The sequence below is a fragment of the Penicillium subrubescens genome (genome assembly GCF_028828155.1).
Source record: "Penicillium subrubescens strain IBT 31985 chromosome Unknown utg000001l_segment0_segment0, whole genome shotgun sequence".
In the NCBI taxonomy this organism is placed as follows: domain Eukaryota; kingdom Fungi; phylum Ascomycota; class Eurotiomycetes; order Eurotiales; family Aspergillaceae; genus Penicillium; species Penicillium subrubescens.
In genome coordinates, this window is record NW_026643151.1 from 4,155,050 (window position 1) to 4,177,797 (window position 22,748).

The window sequence follows — 22,748 nt, forward strand, 5'->3', positions numbered from 1 at the left end:
ATTTGCTCATAAACCAACGTGGTCATTTTTTCACCTCAGGGGTATATATATGGTATGATCCTAGACTGGAATTAATAAGACCGCCGAGATATCTACTAACTTGGCACGAAGCTAAGTATTTCAGCCAACTCCACCGAGTATTTAGTCCACAATCACAGTGAGAAGCAAGACATAATGTTTCTAGAAAGCAATGCGAACCTAAGTAAACCCACAGCGCTCTTACAAGGAAACACAATACGCGAGGGCCAAAGCTCACTGCGTACCCTCACAGCAACCCGAGTCTAGAGAAAGATGAAAGTTCCCTCTACCAATCATTCTCGCCATTCAACCCGTTCTCTTCCATTTCCGTAGTATCTCTCGGACAACACCCGAGTTTTCTTAGTCTTTAAAACTGAAGACACGAGACCACTCAGTCCACATATTCAAGCAAAAGCCGGGTTGGCCCAGTACGATTACTGATGTCCACGAAGTAGGTGGTCCCGAAACTCAAGGATAATGATGAAGTTGCTTGAAAGAGATCAGTTCATTACGTTTGTCCACTATTGACACCCTTGGGACAAGTCGGCACCGTGGATAGACAAACGGTGGAGAAATATTGAGTTGACCGCGTTTGTGCTAGTTCACGAGGGTGCATGTATCCTTACGATTAAGATGCGCCAATATCCTATCCGTATTTATCAATCCCGTTGGTCTAATCTTGGGATCCAATAATCAACGTAGTATCTAGTGTTTACCTTCAGCCTCAGCAAATGTTTTGATCATTCTACAATAACGGTCATGAGACTGAACCTAGTTCACAGACAGCAGACAGCTTACTGACTATGAGACTGAACAAAGACAAAAGACAAGGGTAAAATATAGCTATTGGAAAGTCCGTCGCTCGAAGGACCCTTTCCAAAATGGCAAAAGTGTGTGCTGAGAGCTGACCATGACATGGTCCATTAGCTTATTCGAGGGCAATCACGAACTCCCGAGATTGGTAGTCTAGGTCAGTCGCGCTCTGCCAGTCTACACCGGTTGACGAACTAAAATTGTAAGGTTACGAAGCTCTTGCTCTGACCATTAAAGTAGCGTAGATCCAGACTTTATGGCCTCTCCAACCCGAAAGGTTGATTGGATGCTTTCCGCCACGCCTTGGCCTGTACACGCGTCGGTAATCGGCATCGGTCCTCCACATGCTCGTAAAAGGCAGAAGGACAAAGGACCTGGGGAAAATACGATCACTCGACCACGGAGAAGATAGTCCTGGCTGGTTAGCAGCAAGAAGAAGCTACTTGCCATACCAATCTCTAATCTCAAAGATCTTTCTCGCGATGTAAACTGCCTCGATAGGCTTTGAAGTCCTCAGCGACGAGCGCAATACTAGAGCAACCCCTGTTCACAGCACAAGGTATCAGCGCTGATCATAGTCAGCCATATCATTTATTGCGGCAAGCTGGTTGGTTTATTCATCATGCCCACTTTATATGAGGAGGGCGGAAAACGGTGGAGTGGTCATGTCCCGTTCAACTGGACTCGCAATTGGCCCAACCACTCGAGGGGCGAGAATTCCATCCTCGTCGATTCACCGGGATGTGGGCCTCACTCCAGCTACCCCGGACTTTCGTGGGGCCCCCACATGACTGACTGACTGACGGTCTCGAGATGCTCATGCTTGCGTCGAGGATGTATATAACGTGAAAGCTGCACTGTCCTTGAGTGATGGTTGTCTCATAGCCTCCACCAAGGGCCATTCTCAACCATGACGGATACACAAGTCAGAGAGCGCCGGACAGCTGATGCGGCCGTGATCGATGAGAAGACTGGCAATGCTCAAGTGAAAACGCTCGGCCGTCTGCGTCTGCGAGATGCTGAGACGAACGAAGTCATTCTCGTTCCAACCCCCTCCTTGGATCCAAAAGACCCTCTCAATTGGTGATTTGCATCTCCTCCCCATCAATGTGACCCTTGACGCGCTCTTGATACTTATGCATCTCTAGGCCGCGATGGTTTAAGCTATACACAGCAGTAGCTGTCTGCTTTGCCATGATTCTGTGCAACTTCCTCGCCGCCGGTCCGACTCTAGCCATCCTTCAGACAGCCATGGATTTTTTTCCAAACTGGCATGAAACCGGCATGTCAAGCGCTATCTCCAAAACCGCATACTTCTTCAATTGCACCGCGCTGTTCCAGGGTTTGGGTAATCTCCTTTGGATGCCGCTCATCAACAAGTATGGGCGTCGCCCGGTATATGTGATTGCGTTTACTTTATACACTATCACTGCAATCTGGTGCGCTGTTGGAAAAGGATATGCGAATTTCCTGGTCGCTAGGATCTTCATGGGTATTGCTGCTGGTGCTGGAGAATGTCTGGCACCTGTGACCATTGCCGATATTTTCTTTTTGCATGAGCGTGGAGCAATCACTGCGTATGTTTCTTCTGGCTATCTCCTGACTGATCAGTCATTAACCCGCCGTCCAGGTTATACAATGCTTCGCTGAATCTGGGCGTTGCTAGCGGCGCCATCATTGATGGCTTCATCGTCAAGTACCATCCCTGGCGATACATCTACTATGTGGCCATCGCCTTGATTGGCAGCGTTACGCTGATTGTGTACGCAACTTTCCCTGAGACGGCGTACATCAGAAATATCGCATCTGATGGCACGGTCACTACTTTGACCTCCTCTGGTCAACGTATCTGTCGCAGCACCAAGGGCGAAGAAGCAGGCACATCTACAGTCCATGAGGTAGCCCCCGCAGAGCCGACCACTCGTGGTGCAGGCTTTATCCAGGGCCTCAAATTATACCACGGCAAGTATACCCATGAATCTCTGTGGCAGATGACGATTCGCCCCGTGGGACTCCTGATTCTGCCTCCTGTTCTCTGGGCGACGCTGGTGATGTCGGTGACTATTGGTTTCATCACTGCTATCACCTCGAATGTTGCGTCGGCTTTCAGCACTGCCTACGGATTTGAGGCGTGGCAATCCGGTCTTTGCTTCTTCTCGGCTGTTATTGGATGTTTCTTTGGTATCTTCCTCGGTGGTAATTTTTCAGACTGGGTGGCGGACTACCTTACTCGACGCAATGGTGGTATTCGAGAGCCGGAGATGCGTCTTCCAGCCATCATGATCGGTGCCATTACTGGACCTCTTGCTTTGGCTTTGTACGGCTGCGGTATCAAATGGCAGATGCATTGGATCGTTCCAACCCTGGGAATCGGATTGAGTAAGTTCTGCCGTTAAGAATAGTCCACACTGATAACCCCATGTCTAACTATTTCATAGTCAACTTCACCATCACTCAAGCGACGAACGTATCCCTCGTGTACACCATTGACAGTTATCGTCCCATTGCAGGCGAGGTTGTCGTGACTCAACTGGCCTTCAAGTCTGCTTTTGGTTTCTTGCTAGGCTTTTACACTAACCCTTGGGTGGACACGCATGGATACAATGTGGCCTATGGTGAGATGGCGGCGATTTGTGGCGGTGTCCTCATTTGTTGGATTCCATTCTTCATCTGGGGAAAGAAAATTCGTGAGAAGACCCTTAGCTGGCGCGTAATGAGCTGGGTGCGATGGGACGATGATCGCGAGGTTGGAGAGTGATTTCATTCGCACTTCAGTTGTCGTTTCAAGTATCTTGTGCCTTGAACACTCCGTGCCAAATTTATCCTTGGACGTTAATCGATAATTACTGCATCTATTTACCTGTATGACAATGGAGCTTCTAAAACAGATACTCGAGAATGAACCCCTGAATTCATATTACAAGTGATAGCTATGCACCCTGTATCCGCTTTGCCCGGGAAAATGAAAATCGAAACTAAATCGTAATAAATTGGGTCGGATGCTCCGCAGATGATCCAAGGATACAAGAAAAGATATTATAGTACAAACCAGGCATCCTATGCCTTGGTCTTGGCCTTGGTCTTGCGACCCTTCTTGGGCTTCTCCTCGCTATCGTCGATAAAGCCATCTTCATCTGCAGCGGCGGCCTTCTTTCCCTTCTTGGCTTTCCCTGCGCCGGCCTTTTTCTTGGGCACACTAACGTACTTGTCCTTTTTCAAATCCAGCTCGTCTTCATCGTCGCCCTTGGCCTCATCAACGACCTCCTCTTCATCCGATTCTTCAACGACGTCTTCCACGTCAGGCCTCTCCTTGGTTTCCTTCTTCGGTACCACGACATTGCTCGCCTTCATGAATGGCAGAGGATGTGAGCGTTGGTTATAAAGACGCGTGAAGGTGGCCTTGGTCTGGGTGTCGAGCTTGACCTTGGATTGATCCATGGGCCCAAGTCCGAGCTCGACCATCGCGTCAAAGTCATCACGCGTGAGGAAGTATGCATCCATGAAGTCGATGACTTCGTCAACACTCTCCTTGCCCTCATCCATGAGACGCTTGACCGTCTTGTCCCAGATCAACGGCATATATTGTTGACGAATCTCGTCACGATTGCCGGAAGTCCGGAGACGCGTGTGGCCTTGGATCTCCTTGACGAAACGTGACAGCTTACCTGGAAGGAAGGAAAGTTAGTCAGATCTTCTATACCAAGCTTAGACTGGGGAATTTATCCTACCTTGCTTGCTGTTCTGGCCAAGCCAGCTGGTAAACTGTGGCCGCTCCTTCATGTTGCCAAACATGAAACTGGCCGGTCTCACAAAGCTGAAAATAGCGTGCGTAGGCATCAGACTCCATTGTTGCTGGGTTCCATGGATCATGCGGTCCACGAGATCTCCGTCACTGATACTCGACGCGGCGTTGTCCATCAGTTCGAGTTGCTTCAATCTTTTCTCCTTTCCTTCATCATATCTTGATGCGAGAGTGGGAGCTGTTCGGAGATAGTTTTCCTGGAGCATCAGATAGCTAAACTCGTGGTCGTTGAAGTAAAGTTCAGTCTTGTCGTTCAATGTCGAGGTCGAGCTCGGTGCAAACGTTTGCGCGTTGAGAATTTTGCTTGTGATATCCCAGGGCTTGAGGATGATATGCTTCTCCCACGCCTTGGCCATCTGTTTGCCTTTATCGAAATCTATGGCCGACTTGTCATCCACGTTGGACAGGTCCAGCTTGACGGCAGACAACATGTTGATGATTTGTCGGATATCAGCATGTGAGCCTTCAATCAGAGCCTCCAGCACAGATGTGGGGAGCTTCATCTTCTCGCGGAAGCAAATAGTAGAAAGTCTGGCAACAAGTTCAGCCCCCGATGGGCGTCTGAACGGAACATCGAAGGTGATGTGGTCAAAGGGCTTCATCTTGGGCAATCGACGCTCGTTGCAAATGAGGATGATTGGGATATTGGTCTTCTTGACGATGGCTGCTACTGCGCCAACACCTCCGCGATCACCAGCTGACATACCATCGACTTCATCCATGATAAGGCACAGATTGCGCTTCTCGCTTTCAACTTTCTTGCCTTCTCCAGCAAAGTATCCTTGCAAAGATGTTGTGTCCAGGACTCCCAAGGTGCCAGCCTCAACAAGCTTTTTACTTCTGGTATCGCTGGCGTTGGTTTCGACGATATCATATCCTTCCATCTTGGCCACCAGGTGTGCAGCTGTGGTCTTGCCAATTCCTGGAGGGCCATGGATTATAACTGCACGATAGATACCCGAGCCGTCTGGTCCAGCCTTTTTGAAATTGTCTTTGGCATTTTTATGCCAATTTCGTAACCATTTCTGGATTTTCTCGACAGCACCCTTGTTGCCGCAGATCATGTTGATTGAGGTAGGCGCATACTTGGTGGTCCAAAGTTGGTCATCAACCGGCGGACCCTGAGCTGCAAGCGGAGTTCGGCCATTTTGTTGAGACTTGGCCTTGGCCTTGGCCGCTTCCTGTTTCTTTTCTTCTGCGTCAATCTCTGCTGCCATCTTCAAGACCTTGTCTTCCTCTGCTTTCTTTTTGGCTGCATGCTTTTCCGCAGCTTTTCCAGAGCCGCCATATGCAGGCAAACGCCGGATCAACTCGAAGAGACCATCCTCGTTGATGGTCTTGAGATTGTACTTTTGAATAGTCTCGAGTTTCTTTGGGCCAGCATCACTGCCGAGAACAACATAGCTGGTCTTGGAGCTTGGGCCTCCAGTGACTTTGCCGCCGTATTTCTTGACTAATTCCTGGCCTTCTTCACGACCCAGGGTGTCGAGAATACCAGTGAATACAAACACTAGCCCTGCCAGGCAGTCCTCAGCTCCGATAGGAAGTTCCTTGGTGCCTGCAGTCGGAGGAGTGCGAGAACGCTGCGCGCCAAATTGCCACTTCTGGGTCTCCCCAGTAGCGGCAGGTGGCGATGGTGGCCTAATGGTGGGAATGCTGTCCAAGATTTTCTGAATCTCAGGATCTTCCGGTTCTGGTTCTTTCTTCTTGGGAGCGGCTTTCGTTTTCTTGGCTGCGGGAGAGGCAGTCGACTTGGCTCGAGGTGCTGGTTTCTTCTTCGTTTCCTGGTAGTCATCATCCTCATCTTCGTCGATGAGGGCTTCGGACTTTCGCTTTCGGCCTGCTCTAGCGGGTTTGGAAGCGACCTTTGGGAGATCTTCCATGACCACATCATCGTCATCGTCAAGAACCGAGGGCTTCTTTTGGTTTCTCTTCGAAGCCGCAGTTGCCGGTTTGACTTCTAGCACCTCGAAATCATCATCGTCGTCACTGTCTGCAGCGACATAGTCGTCACCCTTCTTTTTGCTGTATTCGTTTGCGAAAATGTCGTCTCCACCAAGTCCCTCGTCATCGACCACATCCTTTGTGGTCTTCTTCGTGGCAGTTCGGGAAGGCTTGACGGGGGCTTCATCGGTTTTTGACTCGGTTATGGTCTTGGAAGGCCGGCCTCGCTTTTTGCTTGAAGCAAAGTAGTCTGAACTAGTTGTAGGTTCGCCTTTTGGTTCCTCGCGTTTCCTGTTTCAAGGGAGTGAACGTCAGCCAATGCAAGCTTGTATAGCCCTAAAGGAAAAAAAAATGAGCTTACGGTTGAGCCTTCGGTTTCGCTTTGGGCGTTGGCGCTTTTGCTGGCGCAACATCTTCATCATCGTCGCTATCGTCCACCACCTTTCTGCTTCCTATACAAATCATTAGTACTGGAGAAAGGATAGGACAAGACACCGGCTCGTACGTCGTTTCCGTGCAGCAGAGGGGTCCTTTGCAATATAATTTCAGATTAGCAAGTTGTAAGAGTCATTGAAAGCAGAAAAGTACAGAAGAACTTTAGATTCTTTGCAGGATAGCTTACCTCTTTTGCAGGCTTCGGAGCGGTGCTTGAAGCCTGAGCAGGCTTGCCTCCAAAGAAGCTCCTGATATCAGATGGCATCGTGAGATCACTGTCGAGATGAGTTGCCAAGTACAGAACTCAGAGCACGAAGGCAATTGAGAGTGAAGGAAGCTCCTGCAGCCTAGTGAGGCAACAGTCCCATGCGTGACGCGCTGGACACGAGCGGGAGACGTGACCGCTGACTAAGGAACACGCTGGGCACGTGCACAGTACTTAAACCTGAATGGGACTAGCGTAGACTTGGGGAACTCGGACATCGAAAAGTGCCGTCGCCCTGCGCAAAGCATCTACAGTCGCTCGTTGCATCCTCGGTCACCTTCCCCGGTAACAATGGGTCTTCAGATGAAGATGTTCGCGGGGCCTCTGTCGGCCTGCACCCGGCCAACATGTATGACCGCCCTTTTTTCTATGCCAATGGCGGTCGCAGCTTCAAACTGACATTTGCGAAACAGGCCTGTCGGGATCGCTAGCTACCTTCTCTCTCGCACGATGCTTCTCTACCACATCACCCGCACTGGACTGGCTTACTCCGAAGTTTGCCGAGAAATCAAAGTCCCCCAAAGGTCGCCCACACGTCGCCACGGGCGGATCTACTCGCGGAACAACAGTGGTGTGGGGAGACTTTGGTCTTCGCATGAAGGACCATGACCGACGGATGCCGGCTTCAGCTCTTAAGATTGCAGAGGAAACCATCAAGAGGCGGCTACGTGGCATGAACTACAAGTTGTACAAGCGTGTTAGCGCCAACATTGGTGTCTATACCAAGGGTAATGAGCAGCGTATGGGTAAGGGTAAGGGTAAATTCGACTACTGGACAGTCCGGTTGCCCGTTAGCCGAGTTGTCTTCGAATTGAAGGGAGATCTGCACGAAAAGGTTGCCCGGGAGGCATTCAGATTGGCTGGCCATAAGTTGCCTGGTATGTTTTTGGATCTGCATCTCAATTTGCCCTGACATTACCCAATCTAACTATCTCTCGCTAGGTCTCTGGGAATTCGTCAAGAAGGACGACCCGCCCGTCGTCGGAATCACCAAACTCGGCAACGGTGTGACCCTCGAATCCCTCAAGCGCGCACGCAGAAACCCTCCCCTGGGAACCAACGAACTCGAGAATCCGCCCAAGACTACCACCTCCAGCCCTACCTCTTCTCAATAAATCCCGCCGCACCCTCTCGCATGGCCTTAGCGTCATCCCTCTCATTGCCAACATCGCCGAGCCAAATTTAAGCCCCGACGCCGGAGCCAGGCCCATACCCCTGCTCTCTCCTGGTTCTCGCGGCTCCTGCATCGACTGGGTTGTCGGAATTCCGATTTTCTGTACATTATATTGTCAGCTTTTGTACGCATCATACTCGAATCATTATGCACCATTTGTGGGGTTAGATGCCTTTGTCGTTATATTAGGAGTTTAGACCGAAGGATACATGACTGTGATTTACCTTTGTTCTTGCCCTGGGCGCCTTGTCCCATTCCTAGCTTTTGTGCCTGGGCGTATTCCTCTCCGTTGGCGCCGTTTCCGTTTCCATTCCCGTTTTTGTCAAATGTAGTCTTCATCTCGCTCTTTGTATGCGGCTGGCCTCCTAAAGACGAATTGTTAGTTATCCACACTTCGGATGGTTTAAGGTATCAAAGGTCCAATTTACCACCCAGCTGTCCGGTCTGCTTTTCCGGTGGTTGAGTAAATTCGCGAATGGATTCATATCTAGTCAAAGAGCGTTAATATTGGTTTGTATGGTGGTGGAGCTTTATGCTTGGGTGTTGATACTGTGTGCTCTCGCCACCGGGTTCCATATCAACTAGTCTAGGGTCGGTCATTTTGACTGGAATTGATAAAAACGTAAGAATCAGTTGATCAATGTTGGGATTTGTTAGGAGTACGATTGATCAGGAGTGAAAGAATGTCTGTCAAGAGGACATACATAGGTATTCCAGGAAGCTGGCCCAGTGACGAGATGCGATGACGATGACGTAGGCCCAACAACTGGAACTCAGGTTGTTCTAACCCCCGAACTTCAAGGCCACAGGGAGATGACCGCCGGTGGCATTTTGATCTTATCGGTTATTAGCTTCAGCCTTAAGTCAATATTTGACGTCGTCTGTGCTCTACTTATTTACGGAGCACAGTAAAATAGGTGTAAAACCCTTGAGTATCCAATGCATAGCTCTAATGGCAAGTAAAAACGCCGGAATCCATTTCAAAATGCCATGATGCGCCCGGTAAAAATAGTAAGAGATAATAAAGACTTGAGGCAAGTATCAAAGATCCAGCAGTATCCGAGTCGCAACCTGCAGAAACCCAGGAAGCCAACTGGCTCGCGAACTGAGGCTCACCGCGTAGTGTACAATCATTCATTCATTGATCGAATTTGTTTGAGTGAGTTTACTCGAAGTCCATGCCCATAGTCCAGCTAAAGTAATGTTAGTGGACGTGTGCGTTGGATTTGAATTTGATTGAACTGACCTCTCGTAGATGCGCATGAACTTGGCCACAAAGGCCTCGAGGTGGAAGATCACTTTCTATATTGGGATGTATATCAGCATCCATGTAATCAAACCTTTCTGAGAGGCGATGATAACTTACACTGCCAAGCTTGATCCGATGCTCATAAAAGGCAGACCATTTGATCACATCCGGCTTAAGGACATCGTCCACTTGTGACACCAGCATAAACGTCAATGTCTAAAACGAAGCAACGTTAATGGTGTTCTCAGATAGTTCCGTCACGATACAATGGCATACCTTGAGGATGGTAGTCGGTGGAATGCAGTGCGTCAAAAGGTCATACAGCCGTGCGCGGACTTGCAAAAGCTGGGCGGGCGATCGGTCCTTTATGATCTCGGCTGCTGTGATCGAGATAAGTGCCTCCCAGTCAGGAGGTGGAATGGGAGTGCTATCCGTCACTTTCTCACTATTATTTCACACCTGTTAGAGCCTGAACACACACTTGAGTCCACCCTTGATGAGTCCACTTACTTCTGCGCATAGATAGACTCAAACATGAGCAATGCACGGCGCAGATTCCGACCACTCTCCTTCGCAATCCTCTTGTTCAAACCATCCGCCTCGGTCCATCCCTCTCTCTTCGCGGCGATTCGAAGTGCCGCGCAGATATCGTTTTCAGTTGGTGCGGCCACCCTGACCAGCAGGGTACGCGAGCGGATGGGCGCAATGATGTTGGAAGTGCTATTGGCCAGGAGAATCAATCGCAAATTAGGGCTGTACTTTTCCATTGTACGTCTCAGCGCGGCTTGGGCGTCACGAGTAAGGTGGTCGGCTTCATTGATCACGACAACCTTGAACCGTTGCTTCGCGGACAGATCCACCTGTTGTGTCTGGGCAACTTCTTTCAGCAATTCTTGAACCACGACGCGGTCGTATGTTCCGACATCGGCCGGAGTAATCTCGAGGTGGTAGACGGAGGAGACAATGTTGAATTCGAGCTTGCGGTTGCTGGTAGTTTGGAAGACTCGTGCATCGATCTTGATCTTCTCGACACCGGAGCCGTACAGTTCTTTGAGAGTTGCAATGATACGTGTCTTCTTGCCGGCACCAGATGGTCCATAGACCAGCAGATGAGGGAAGTCTCCGCTCTGAGCCTGTAATATAGAAAAAGCTAGGTGAGAAGGTGTTGGCATAGCAGTGCAGATGTTTGGCCTTACCAGAGCTCGGAGGCGATCCGACAACTCAGGGTGATATGTGAGCGCGTCAAGTGACCGGGGACGCAGCTTATCGACGAGCAAAGCCATGGTGTATTGTGGATTGGTAGATGTGATAATCGGAGGTTCTTGAGGGGAGCTTTCGAAAATGCGAAATTGGGGGAACGCGTCGGGACCACCCACGCGCGCCTAATTAATCGGTGGTCCGTGCATATCTCGAACAACCAGCTTGGGCCTGAGAAAACTTGTCAAATATGCTCTACAGTTACCGAAAACCTTACAAAGTGGTTATGGAAAGAGCAGGTTTTTCTTCTATATGTACAATTTGAGATTTCTATCGAATTTTATGCCGTGCGCCTTATTCCAGAGATATAGTACAGTCACAATTGTTGTGGAGATGAGAGATTGATGGAGTGAATCCTTGGCCAGCATTGACTAGGAGCCCTGCTAGAGAGGTGTAGAGCTCTCTTTGTCACAAATCAGTCATTCTGATTCCGCGATCGTTCGATGGTAAAAGCCGCCTCTCCAAGAAAGAGGATTTTAAGACTGAATGGGCTTCAGAACCCCATTGTCATCATATTTCGCTTCTAGTTTGGGTTAGTCCAGTCGTCAGTGCTCAAAATCAAGGTTCACTTACTGAAGAATGTATAAGATAACGTGATCGTATCAATGCCCTTCATATTAGGATCCGTCGCGAAATCAGGATCAATATAGAAGAAGACAGGCATATCCACGGACTCGCCAGCATTCAACTTCTGCTCCTCGAAACAGAAGCACTGAATCTTGCTAAAGTACGGTGCCACCTGGCCCGGAGTGACGCTATACGTTGCGACTCCAATGATATCCTGGGGACCCTTGTTGGTGGCAGTGTAGAAAGCCAGGGCTGTCTCACCAGGCAGCACCCGAACCTCTCGTTGTTGCGGCGTGAACTTCCAGGGAAGAACATCGGAGACGGAGCCGTTGAAGGTAATGCGGAGACGTCGGGAGTCGGTTACTGGTGTCACTCGGGAGGCTGTGTCGCCGTCGCCGACTCGGTGGGTAAGAATGGGCTGGCCACCCCAACCGGTTTGCTGGCAGATCTGTCCTTATGTGTCAATTGAGACCGTAGTCTTTATTTTGCTAGTCACCAATAGGAAGGGCGAGGCGCACCATTTTGTACAGAGGAACGGAGCCATAGGCAAGTGCGACGGTTCCGAGGATCATGCTGATTGTATAGTACCTGATTGAAGTATATCAGTATGTGAAAGAGCTCAGATTTCTCTCAAGCAGAGCATGCTCACATAGTAGAAGTGTTGCGCTGTTGCGATTGCGGTGTGTTGAAGGGTGCCGCGGAGGCATGCTGCTTCTGGTGTAGGAATGAATTCCTTGAAAAGAACCTCTTCTCTGCCTCAAAAATGCCCTTTCGGAGATAAACTGAGCGTTGAGGTATGCTCCCTGTCAGTGTACAGCGCCCCCATGAGGGAAACATCCTGGAATTCATCATTTCTGGAATCTGCAGAGGAATCGGACCACTTCAGATCCCGGCGATTGAAGGTATCCCGCAGCCCTGCACGTGACGGCAGCGGCTTGCTTATCGATAAGACCAAGCTCCATACATGTAGATCTACATCCAGCAGACCAGCGTATCTGCCCCAGCGGCAATTGATTACTCACTGTGCTATGATCTGCTGGACAGTTGCCAGTCTGGCCTATCGCGAAGCTGAGGTTCTATATTCTGCGTACCCCAAATTCCACTCCCGAATATCTCTCGCGTCTACTTGTGAAAATTTTCAATTTGAACACATTAATTTGAGCTCCAGTGGACTCATAAACCCACTGGATGCATAAACATTAGTCAAATAAGCCTCGAGAGAACACTGTCTGTTCAAAGGGGCGCAAAAAGTGATAACTAGTCATACAAAACGTTGAATGAAAACCCGCTACCCCCGCCAACTCTAGTTCAACACACTATTAGTGATACGACCAAAGACACCCCGAACCAAGCTGGGCCTTTCCCGAAGACAGGTGAGAAGAATCGCAGCGCTGACTGCAAATGCAATGTGCTCGCGATGTTGATACTAGAATCAAGGGAAAAAAACAAACGTATTAGCACTCGTACTAGAACAACTGTAACCGACCGACCACACACTCCCTCTCTACTCGAGGGCGGGAGATGGTCTTAGACCGTGGGAGTGTGACACAAGTCGACTGGACAAGAAGAGGCTCGAACATACCTTTTTCTCATACAATCGTGGCAACACCGTGGCAGCAGCTCGCGGTGCCACAAATAGGGCCAACTCCTGCCTCTTCCGTGCCTGCTCAACCAATACACTCCATCCACACATAAGACATCCCGCTCCCACACAGAGACCAGAATCCCACATCAGCGGCGTAACTGTTTTTGCATCGAATACCTTCGGCCCGATCCGTGTCCGCGACAAGCAGACAGCGTAGTAGAAGAGACTGACAAAGGTTGCAAGAAAGGCAGATGACTGCGCACCCTCGGAGATGGCCCGGCGTAATACGGCCGGATCCCTCATTTTGCGCAGCCGCAGAATGATCTGAAGTGGGATGTAGGTTGCACAAGCTATCTTGAAGGTTCGGGCAAAGCGGGACACCGCATGTATCTCGCAATTCGGGCCGCAGCCCATGTGCACCATTTCGCATGGAATGGGGATGGTCTTTGAGGGATCGCCCCATATCTCGGGCCAGCCAAAGTCTCTGCACATGGATTCCAAGAGGGGTGCTTGTCCGGTGTCTTTTCCGTAGACGAAGGTCCCGCGTCGAGCGCGACGGAGGGCCTCGATTAGCCTTGTGTCCACTTTGGCAATCTCGCTAATCCATTTCTCGTAGGTCCGGGGTAATCTCTCCGGCAGGTAAAACCATGCCCACATGACCACTGCTGCACTCGTTGCAAAGACTCCTGCGTCAGCTAGACCAGGAATATAAGACTCGATGATAGTCCAACGGTTCTGAGCCTTGCGACGGCGAGCCCAGCGGCTCCATGCCATGCAGGCTATCACGTCCACAGCTCTCGTGACGGTGAATATGGTGAGATCCATCGTCCGGCCCACCAACACAGGGTGTGGGCGCTCGAGGGTATCGGCTAGCTCCTCACCGGGGTCATCCTGGCCCCGTGAGAGTCTCCTGGCTCTGAGTTCTTGTCGTGTGATGGAGCGGTTCTTGTTCAAAAGGTCGAAACTAATCCATGCTGATAGGAAGGTAGTGACGAATCGAATCAATCGATTCACCTGTTGAGAGATCTGGATATCACCTTGAGCAACCGATGCGTAGATCCTATAGAGCAGTACGGGGAACAAGGTTGATCCACCAACGAGAGCCGCGCAGAACGTTGGAAAGCTGTTGACCCGCAGAGGCCCGGCGAGAACACGAGCAAGCTACGAGATTCATGATTAGCCTATTCTATTTTGGGCCGCCACAGATAGACAGTGTTTTGAGCACGCGTTGGACAGTGACATCATCCATCGTATCCTGGCTATCAAAACACCGAATGTCGGGACTCACCTCCTGAAGTTTTTGCTTGACAGACCAGTCCTGGCTTCTGAGTCGTCGAACATAGGTCAAGAGTTTTGGTGTGAGTGATGACAAATATCCCAAGGCGTAAGCACGTAAGATACTATAGACCCGAGAGCGATCAGCTCTAGATTCCCTAATTTGGGGATTGACACCACCGTTGTACGCGGCAGAAGGTCGGAAGAACTTACGGCTTCAAGACCCGGACTTGAAAGTGCCTGTCACGGAGACTTAGCCGGACTGCAGGTTCCATCTTGCCGGTAACCCTCACGAAGCTGATCCGCGGGGAGGTAGAATAAGCATCACACTGAAAAGGCGCGACTAATCGGGATTCCCAGGCCTGCGTCTGGGACAATTAGAGAGTGGGACAGTGACAGCTTGTCCAATCACAGCGCTACTCGCTCGTGCCCTACAGTGCTGACCGCGCAGACCAGGCTTTGTTGCAGACGATGACTGGCAAATGGCAGCTGTCCAAAAAGTTGGGTAGTATTCTTTTTGGATTTTGGATTTTGAGATTGAGGGGAAGTGACCCTCCTGACAGCTGCACGATCGTTTTTCTCGTCTCCCCTCTGATCAACCGTGGATCTGTGTAACCGGTAATGGGGGAAGCTTATGTAGGGGGAATATGTAGGAGGGTCGAATGGGGTAGGACCTCGGTTCCTGATGGGGAAGTAAGTCCCCGCCGAGATGAGTCGCAGCAAGTACTTAATTATGTATTCAGGATTTCAGGGGCACGACACAAGTCGCGGCCGATCATCCGTCGAAGCAATTTGCAGATGTTGGTTGATGCGGGGCTTGGGCTGAGCAAGACCCGGGGGGGATGAGTTAACTAAGGGCTAGATAGGGCAAAGATCGAATCCTGGGCGCACGCTATGAGATAATTCTCCCGATTGCAAAGAACAAGGCTGGCTGGGAGAGACTGGGAATAGTCCCATAAGCACAGACCTCAAGAGATGGTGGTGTGTGTGGGCAAACGGCGTGGTGGGGATGGGGGATCTTGGGACGCTGACCAAAATGAGTGAAGGCCCCGAGTAAGTTCCAACTTACCAGTGACTTGAAAGGTACTCTTGGGACCCTTTGGATGAGGACACTGGATACCAAGTCGAGAATGGGGTACTCCACGTTGGACCCGGTCGGACTGGTCGAGTTCTCCGCGATGCCGAGATTCAGGGCCTCGGGGCGGCTCCCCCGGAGTTTGGGTGACTGGGTGAAGATACGCGGCTGGCGGTACGAGAGTGATACATTCTGGTACGAAAATAGAGTAATATTGAGAGTGGATATTGAGAGTGGTGTACCGCTGCCAACCGCCCCCAAAAGTACTACCCGAGTAACTGAATGGTGCCGCTAGCACGGCTGTAATTTAGTGTAATTTTGGTATAGCCGTTACGTCACGCGACCTGGAAAAAAAATTCACATGTGATTGAGGGTCAGTCCGACAATAATGCGATGGTGGATGGTCGATGGCAACGAGAGAAGAGAGAACAACTCCACCTTGGATAGTCATTTCCCCAGCTTTCAGCATCTTCGTTTGCTTTTACATTTCCCATCTCCTTTTCATTTTTCACACCCTCTTTGGGCCATCGAATTTATCTATCTTATATTCACACTCTCTATCTGGGAATCCACCCACCTATCTCTCCTTATCAAGTCGGCGATCTCGAGTCTCTACAGCACGGGCGATAGTCGGACACCGAACTATTAGCCAAGGCATGATCTTGTCGTCCTGGTCTCCGCTGCTCTTGATTCTTCAGGGCAGCAACTCTTGACTCTGGACGTCTCGCTCGGCCTTCTCCTGAAAGCTCTAGTCGCATCGCATCGATCATGGATGGATTAGGCCCTGAAGTACACCCCAGACCTACCTCCCCACCACCTGCTGGTCCATTTGGCTGTGAGTACTCTGTTTGACTGGACCTCTCGTTTTGTCGGTATCATTTCCTAACGAGTCAATAGACGCCTTCCTCTCCCCGATGGACGCTCCTTTCGAACAGGCTCCGGCCGTGCCTTCGGGCCTCCCGCTGCTTGATGATAATGAATCCAATATGCTCGATAGCTTTTTCACTACGATGAATTCCAACAACTTTACAAATGATTTCTGGTTTCGAAGTCAACAAAATAAACCCTCTGGTCTCAACTTCGACTGGACCGACGAACTCCCACCCACCTTCGAAGGCTCAACCACTTCGCTGTCGCAACCATCCTTCCCCCCACAAAACCTCAAAATGAACTTGATGAACGGCAGCGCTGCTGGTCCCGACATTTATGCGGCAGCTTCGATGCTCTACCATAATAACATGAATGGGACCGATCTCGGTTCTGCCCTGGCCCAGCAAGCATTCGTGGGCCAGCCCATCAACATGAACGGTGTCCACGGTCGGCGCGATTCTCAGCATATGGCTCCCGCACAAGCTTCCGGCTCCTCACCCTCACGGCCTCGGATTCCTACGGGATTTCACACTTCTGAGATGCTCTTTGACGTGCGCGACCCGATTCCCGAAGACCAACATCCGTCTCGCAAGACTCGCGGTTTGCACTGGGGTTCCGACGGCAGCTTCATGGACCAAGGCTACGTGGCACCTCCTGACCAGCCAGATATGGAGACTCGCACGAGAGATTTATTAGAACATCTGGACTGCTTTGAGCCGCAGGATAGTGCAGCCAACACTCGGGCTCCCAGCCCCGAACGTATGGCTGGTAACCATGGTCAACGCACCGCCTTCCGCCAGGCCGATGAAGATGAGAGCTCGCAACCCCGCAAACGACAGCGTGTCGTCAAGGCAAGCAGTGAGCAATACTCCGATGACGAGGATTCAAGGTCGATGTCCAGGAAATCCCGCACCCCCAGCATCGCCAAGGGCCGACGCTCATCATCGGACACATCTCGAAAGGCGAGAGTCACCCCGACAGCCAAGGCTCCTCGCGAGAACCTCTCCGAAGAGCAGAAGAGAACCAACCACATTCTCTCTGAACAAAAGCGGCGTAATCTCATCCGTCAAGGCTTCGATGATCTCTGCTCGCTAGTCCCCGGCCTTCGAGGCGGTGGCTTCAGCAAAAGTGCCATGCTCACTCAGGCCGCGGACTGGCTCGAGGATCTCCTTCGTGGCAATGAACTCCTACAGAGCCAGTTGACCGATATGAAAACGATTAACGGCCTTGTAATGCCTCGATGAGATATATGCCTTTGTGATGTGACCATGATTTATTCTCTTGTTTTTCGTTCACCGAGAATGTTGACGCATTTGTTTTGTTCTCGGGCACTCCAAGCGGTTCAGCGGCTAGGTGGCTTCGGGTCCCTCAAACTGGCGAGTGGGCGTTTGTTGTTAATATGATACCAATTTTGTTTGTATGTGGGGGAGGCTTTTTGTGATGATTGTTAGTCCTCGGAGATGTTATCAGATATGTCCGCATCCTGGTGGTCGGTTTTATGTGCTCAGTTTATATCTTTCAGCATAAAAAATTCTATATATCATGGTCGCGTTACCATTATGAAGCTGGTAATCGCGCTTCCAAGGAATACCTAGCTGTACATTCTCATCAGCGCATGAGAAACGATGCATATTTCGTATGGGGTCTCATGGAAGCGGCACAGTAAAGCTAAGTCGACTGATGTACAATGGTGGTTCAAATGCCTCGAGTTTCTAGACCAGGCAAAAGATTCGGCCAGATATTCTCCAGCTTTTTCTCTTTTGAAAGATTTTTCCGAACGTATCAAAGTTGCTCGATAGCCCAGACAACGCCTCTTGGGTGATTTTTGAGATATGACTGTTGAGACGATTCTGTAATTCTTCCTCGAAGTTTCAAACTTGCGCAATGCCACTCAGTGCTAGACCGCACTCAATAGTTGAATTGCTAACAGCAGCAAAAGGATATGGAAGGAACCTCATGCTCCAGAGTCCATTTTGCTTGTGAATAAAAAGCTATCGCTAGAGAGTTTTCCGAAGATCAATTCTTCTAAATAATTGTACCACGAACACCAGGACCAGCCCAAGTGTAGCTGGAACTATGTACGCCCCGTACTTATCGGACGGCCTCGTTAGCGGCCGATCCCACGGGCCCCACCGCTCTGTTTTGGGCGACGCGTCTAGCCGGCCTCAACTTCGCATGGTCAACACCACGACACAACTCCTCATTACCCCATCATGCCTCCCAAACGAAAGCGCTCTGGCGATGAAGAGACCAGAACCTCAGAAAATGACTCTCGCAAAAGCTACGCTTACCTGAAACCGAGTGTGCGCCGCATCCCTGAGAAAACCGTCAAGACGAAATGGACCACTCTGCCAGAACCTGTTCAGGATAAGGTCCGGGACTTGTTCCACTCGCTCGAGCGTCCAGTGATAGTGCGGCAGCAGAATGAGCGGAAGCGCATCGAGGCGCAGAGTGCGGTGCGGGCTGTGGTGCATAAGTATGTTCATATCGTCTTTGATCGCATTTCTCTACCGGCGAGCGAAGCAGTCGCAGCGCATCTAGGACTCCTTTGCTAATTCGCATTCGAATGTAGTCTTGGAAAGCGTCTTCCTCGAATGCCATTCCCGCCCATAACGAAGGACTCCAACTTTGACTACGAGTCCGCGCTGAACGAACACGTACGTCCCCTGTCAACGTGGACCAGGCCACCAGAGCTGACCAGATGCAGCGTGCGTTAGAAGCCAACTTGGCTACCATACAGGATAGCGCTGATCTCCTGAGAGCCGAGATTGCCAAAGAAGAGGCACTCCTTGCCGAGGAGAAACAGTCACTACAAGAAATGGAAAGAAATGCGAAGCGAGCAGAGGTCGAGAGAAAGAGGCAGATGAAAAATGTAGGCGCAAATATCCACGAACGTCACAAATCATGTCGTTTCCTTTCTGACCTTGCCATTTTCAGGAACACCCCGTCTTGCGTAAGCTTGACGATCTACCGCAAACCGATCGCCAAGGGGGCGCTGAGTTTACACTCCTGGACATCAAAAAGAGCCAGGTAACCATGGACGAGGTATGACTATTCCGCTCTACGCTCCCACCAGAATCTTGTGGACTGACCATGACCACCAATCTAGTTGGGCGACGACCCAGAGGTTCGAGCTCTGATGAAGCAACTGCATGGCCATCTTCAATCAATGCAGAGTAATACTGCACCCCTGGCCGGACTCAGCGAGGCAATCACCCGGTCGCAAGCTGCATTGGACTTATACACAACCCCGAACGACTGAAAGGGCATCCGGCATACGATTCAACATGCAGACTGCAAGCCCCATTTTTGGGCAACCGACATACGTCGGCAGGAGTTCGCAGATGCAGGGCTCCGAGGATTGATGAAATAACATCGCCTCTCACCCGCCAGAAGCTCATGGCCTGGTATTGACCATCCGAGGCTGTCCAGGAGATCCCTGTCGCGTGCTAAGGTCCCGATCACCTTGATCAGCCACTGCCGGTAGTTGGTATTTGCCAACCGAGACCAGGTTCTATCACACGTGAAGTACGGTGTACATGGTGTGGCACCTAAGAAGAGTACGCACCCAGGCACATCTGGCCAGGATACGAAGGGCTTACTATGAGGCTCTCTGGCGATTCCTGTCTCATTTGATAGATCCTATTGTTTGGGCGCACACGCCTAAATTCCACTTAAGGAAAGTTTATCATGCCATCTGATCGCAAGGCCCTGCAAGCCCAGATAATTTCAAATGAGGACGTTGTTCAAAAATCGCTCATACGAGTGACGATCTTGTAACAAAAGTAAATCCTAGGAAGACTAAATTTAGGTGGCGGGCGTTATGGTAGGGCCTAAAGTCATACCGAGGTGCCCCCGCGACCCCCGCGACTCGGGAAGCCCCTAAGAAGCGACCAGAGATGCGCCATGCGCATGCGGAGAAGTTCGGAGGGGTCGTTGTGACTTGCCCGGCATGACTCCGCTTTCGCGCCGCCCTCCAAGAACTTTGAACATCCTAAACCACCTTGAAGTAGTCTCTCACCACAACATTTCCTCGCTCTCCTCCATTCTATTTCCTGCGGTCAATGTCTGCAGGCAGTCATTTTACTCAGCCCTGGTGATTCCTGAACTTCACAATGACCGAGAAATCCGCGTCGGGATCGGGCGCAATCTCCGACAAGACCGCTGCGGCTGCCAAGTTCAAGGCCAGCGCAGGAGACGCAGGCAAGGATGCGCGGGCAAAGGACTCGCCAGCAGCATCTGCAGTCAAGTCCGAAACCGCGGGCTCAGGAAGTCATTCCAGCCCAAAGAAGCGCCGCAAGGTCAATCACGGTAAGGTGCCGTTCGCGCGCTATGCGACAGGGATCTTTGGGCGCAAACCTTCGGTACCCGGTTCGCATGGCGATTGAGCAGTTGATTTTGCTGATGAGTGATTTATATTTGCAGCTTGTGTCTATTGTCGACGTTCGGTAAGCTCCCCGCTTCATCAATATTCGCGCGCATATGGGTGTGCCTTGCGACGATCTTTCTAGGACTCTGTCACTACAGAGTTTCTATTACATACTAGTGCGGCGGACCTGCTTGAAGAAATTGCTTTGCTAACAGAGCCCTCTTGGTTGCGTGGGACAGCATATGACTTGCGATTCGGTACGACATTCCCCTCCCATCCGAGCCCGTCCAACCCTCCATATCACCTACGAAACCGGCTGCCAACGCTGGGCACAACCCAGAGAAATGTACCTGCTGACTAGCTTTAATGCGCATAGGAACGGCCTTGTACACGTTGTATAAAACGCAATATCGGCCATTTGTGCCATGATGAGCCTCGTGAACCCACGAAACGCAGAGATCAAGACCATTCGGCCGCGGACGAGGAGGGCTCGTCTAACAATGAACTGACCAACGTCCAAGGCATGGGAGCAAGTGTCGATCTCCCAGACTCTGCTGGTCAGCAAATTCTCCCAGACGGCACAATCGGAATTGCGCCTTCTTCGGTACAGCCTCCGAGCATTGCCTCCTCCGGCCAAGGTATTGAGAACAACCCTCAGCAGAGTGAGTATAGACCAGGGCTGTACTTCTGGCAGTGCTTTGAGAACCGACTGACACGGAATCTTAGTGATGGCGTACAACGACTGGCTGGGCGGGCAAAATCAATTTCAAGACATGCATTCGCTCCATCCTTCATACATGTTCAATGCGCCCGAGGTCACTAATGAGTACAACTTGCTTGGAGATTTCCTCAGTAATAGTCTGTTGGACGACGGCGCACTGTTCCAAGATCAGAGCATGCAGGGCATCTACTCCGATCCGACTCTCATCAATTCCATGAACACAGTTGGTGTACAGAATGGCCTGCCCCCGCCGGTGCAGCTCCCACCAGCGGCACAGAGCCAGGAACCTCAAGGAGATTCCGTCCTGCGCCCAACATCTACAGTAGGCAATGACAAGGCTCGCGAGACATATTACATGACCGCAGCGGATCCGTCCGGATCGGACCCACCAGAGGAGCGCATGAACAAGCTTCTCAAGGCCAAGTACGACGCAGGACTGTTGAAGCCTTTCAACTACGTTAAAGGCTACGCTCGGCTCAATCAGTACATGGAGAAGAACATGCACCAAGCATCTAGGCAGAAGATTCTCCGGCAGCTAGACAAATTTCGACCCAAGTTCCGCGAACGCATGCAGAGTCTGACTGATATTGAGCTTATCCTTGTGGAGATGTGGTTTGAGCGGAGCCTGATGGAGTATGATCGTGTCTTCGCCAGTATGGCTATTCCAGCCTGCTGCTGGCGGCGTACCGGCGAGATCTTCCGTGGTAACAATGAGATGGCACAACTGATCGACGTACCTATAGAGAGTTTGCGTGATGTGAGTGCTTTTCTTGACCTCAAACTTTCGAGCTTGACTGATTTTCTTTTTGAAGGGTAAACTCGCAATCCATGAGTTCTTTGTTGAGGATCAGCTGGTGAGCTACTGGGAAAAGTTTGGCGCTATTGCTTTCGACAACACCCAGAAAGCTATGCTCACCAGCTGCACTCTGAAAAGCCCGAGTAACCCAACAGGCGAGGGTATTCCATGCTGCTTCTCGTTCACCATCCGACGTGACAATCACAACATGTAAGTGTCTTCGTACTTGAGGTTGGCGATGATCCAGAAACTAATATAGTCTATAATAGCCCGTCTCTGATCGTTGGAAACTTCCTACCCACACAACGGGTCCACAAGTAGCGACCTTTCTAGAATGTTTTTATCCTTTCATGCTTCTTTTCAGTTTTGGTATGGGTTAGTTCAAAAAATCCGGCATTTGCTTTTAATCGGTTCTTGCGTCTCTTTTCTCTCTCTCTCCTTTGAATTTTGATTCCCCGAGTCTGGAGGCTTGTATCCTTTAGTCTGAAAATGTACAATTCCTGCGGTGTTTGATTCACAGCTATTGATCAAAA

General features: G+C 50.6%; 10 protein-coding genes across 10 annotated transcripts; 5 read left to right on the forward strand and 5 right to left on the reverse strand.

The window, feature by feature from the left end:
- Positions 1–1,741: 1,741 nt before the first annotated feature.
- On the forward strand, positions 1,742–3,589 carry N7473_001436 (uncharacterized protein; the record flags this gene model as incomplete). The annotated part of the gene is made up of 4 exons (XM_057147376.1): positions 1,742–1,914; positions 1,980–2,408; positions 2,462–3,210; positions 3,270–3,589. 4 exons carry the CDS (start codon positions 1,742–1,744, stop codon positions 3,587–3,589), a joined length of 1,671 nt encoding a protein of 556 aa, XP_057015262.1.
- Positions 3,590–3,888: 299 nt separating this feature from the next.
- On the reverse strand, positions 3,889–7,277 carry N7473_001437 (replication factor C subunit 1; the record flags this gene model as incomplete). Its single annotated transcript, XM_057147377.1, has 5 exons — positions 3,889–4,496; positions 4,560–6,868; positions 6,939–7,029; positions 7,083–7,107; positions 7,200–7,277. The coding sequence occupies 5 exons, from the start codon at positions 7,275–7,277 to the stop codon at positions 3,889–3,891; spliced, it is 3,111 nt and encodes a 1,036-aa protein (XP_057015263.1).
- A 291-nt stretch (positions 7,278–7,568) lies between these two features.
- Positions 7,569–8,392, forward strand: N7473_001438 (mitochondrial 54S ribosomal protein uL16m; the record flags this gene model as incomplete). The annotated part of the gene is made up of 3 exons (XM_057147378.1): positions 7,569–7,626; positions 7,691–8,155; positions 8,220–8,392. 3 exons carry the CDS (start codon positions 7,569–7,571, stop codon positions 8,390–8,392), a joined length of 696 nt encoding a protein of 231 aa, XP_057015264.1.
- A 67-nt stretch (positions 8,393–8,459) lies between these two features.
- Positions 8,460–9,051, reverse strand: N7473_001439 (uncharacterized protein; the record flags this gene model as incomplete). Its single annotated transcript, XM_057147379.1, has 4 exons — positions 8,460–8,551; positions 8,676–8,816; positions 8,880–8,938; positions 9,002–9,051. 4 exons carry the CDS (start codon positions 9,049–9,051, stop codon positions 8,460–8,462), a joined length of 342 nt encoding a protein of 113 aa, XP_057015265.1.
- Positions 9,052–9,616: 565 nt separating this feature from the next.
- On the reverse strand, positions 9,617–10,983 carry N7473_001440 (replication factor C subunit 5; the record flags this gene model as incomplete). The annotated part of the gene is made up of 6 exons (XM_057147380.1): positions 9,617–9,644; positions 9,698–9,753; positions 9,818–9,916; positions 9,977–10,145; positions 10,211–10,833; positions 10,897–10,983. The coding sequence occupies 6 exons, from the start codon at positions 10,981–10,983 to the stop codon at positions 9,617–9,619; spliced, it is 1,062 nt and encodes a 353-aa protein (XP_057015266.1).
- A 450-nt stretch (positions 10,984–11,433) lies between these two features.
- N7473_001441 (cytochrome c oxidase assembly protein) lies at positions 11,434–12,361 on the reverse strand (the record flags this gene model as incomplete). The annotated part of the gene is made up of 4 exons (XM_057147381.1): positions 11,434–11,480; positions 11,531–11,972; positions 12,043–12,112; positions 12,174–12,361. 4 exons carry the CDS (start codon positions 12,359–12,361, stop codon positions 11,434–11,436), a joined length of 747 nt encoding a protein of 248 aa, XP_057015267.1.
- Positions 12,362–12,827: 466 nt separating this feature from the next.
- Positions 12,828–14,659, reverse strand: N7473_001442 (uncharacterized protein; the record flags this gene model as incomplete). The annotated part of the gene is made up of 4 exons (XM_057147382.1): positions 12,828–12,950; positions 13,107–14,270; positions 14,398–14,509; positions 14,598–14,659. 4 exons carry the CDS (start codon positions 14,657–14,659, stop codon positions 12,828–12,830), a joined length of 1,461 nt encoding a protein of 486 aa, XP_057015268.1.
- A 1,245-nt stretch (positions 14,660–15,904) lies between these two features.
- Positions 15,905–17,836, forward strand: N7473_001443 (basic helix-loop-helix domain-containing protein). Its single transcript, XM_057147383.1, has 2 exons — positions 15,905–16,294; positions 16,357–17,836. The coding sequence occupies exons 1-2, from the start codon at positions 16,228–16,230 to the stop codon at positions 17,571–17,573; spliced, it is 1,284 nt and encodes a 427-aa protein (XP_057015269.1). The 5' UTR covers positions 15,905–16,227; the 3' UTR covers positions 17,574–17,836.
- A 676-nt stretch (positions 17,837–18,512) lies between these two features.
- N7473_001444 (uncharacterized protein) lies at positions 18,513–19,654 on the forward strand. Its single transcript, XM_057147384.1, has 5 exons — positions 18,513–18,805; positions 18,902–18,986; positions 19,037–19,201; positions 19,267–19,374; positions 19,439–19,654. Exons 1-5 carry the CDS (start codon positions 18,543–18,545, stop codon positions 19,589–19,591), a joined length of 774 nt encoding a protein of 257 aa, XP_057015270.1. The 5' UTR covers positions 18,513–18,542; the 3' UTR covers positions 19,592–19,654.
- A 790-nt stretch (positions 19,655–20,444) lies between these two features.
- On the forward strand, positions 20,445–22,536 carry acuM (gluconeogenesis transcription factor RDS2; the record flags this gene model as incomplete). Its single annotated transcript, XM_057147385.1, has 7 exons — positions 20,445–20,700; positions 20,755–20,777; positions 20,938–20,955; positions 21,075–21,360; positions 21,425–22,176; positions 22,232–22,425; positions 22,485–22,536. The coding sequence occupies 7 exons, from the start codon at positions 20,445–20,447 to the stop codon at positions 22,534–22,536; spliced, it is 1,581 nt and encodes a 526-aa protein (XP_057015271.1).
- Positions 22,537–22,748: the final 212 nt, after the last annotated feature.

Bases quoted from the DNA above. Each gene is read 5' to 3' on its own strand.
- N7473_001444 (XM_057147384.1), top strand. From the start codon at position 18,543: ATGCCTCCCAAACGAAAGCGCTCTGGCGATGAAGAGACCAGAACCTCA. The intron at 18,987-19,036 runs GTACGTCCCCTG...GACCAGATGCAG, and splicing joins AGTCCGCGCTGAACGAACAC to CGTGCGTTAGAAGCCAACTT. The intron at 19,375-19,438 runs GTATGACTATTC...CCACCAATCTAG, and splicing joins GCCAGGTAACCATGGACGAG to TTGGGCGACGACCCAGAGGT.
- N7473_001443 (XM_057147383.1), top strand. From the start codon at position 16,228: ATGGATGGATTAGGCCCTGAAGTACACCCCAGACCTACCTCCCCACCA. The intron at 16,295-16,356 runs GTGAGTACTCTG...ACGAGTCAATAG, and splicing joins ACCTGCTGGTCCATTTGGCT to ACGCCTTCCTCTCCCCGATG.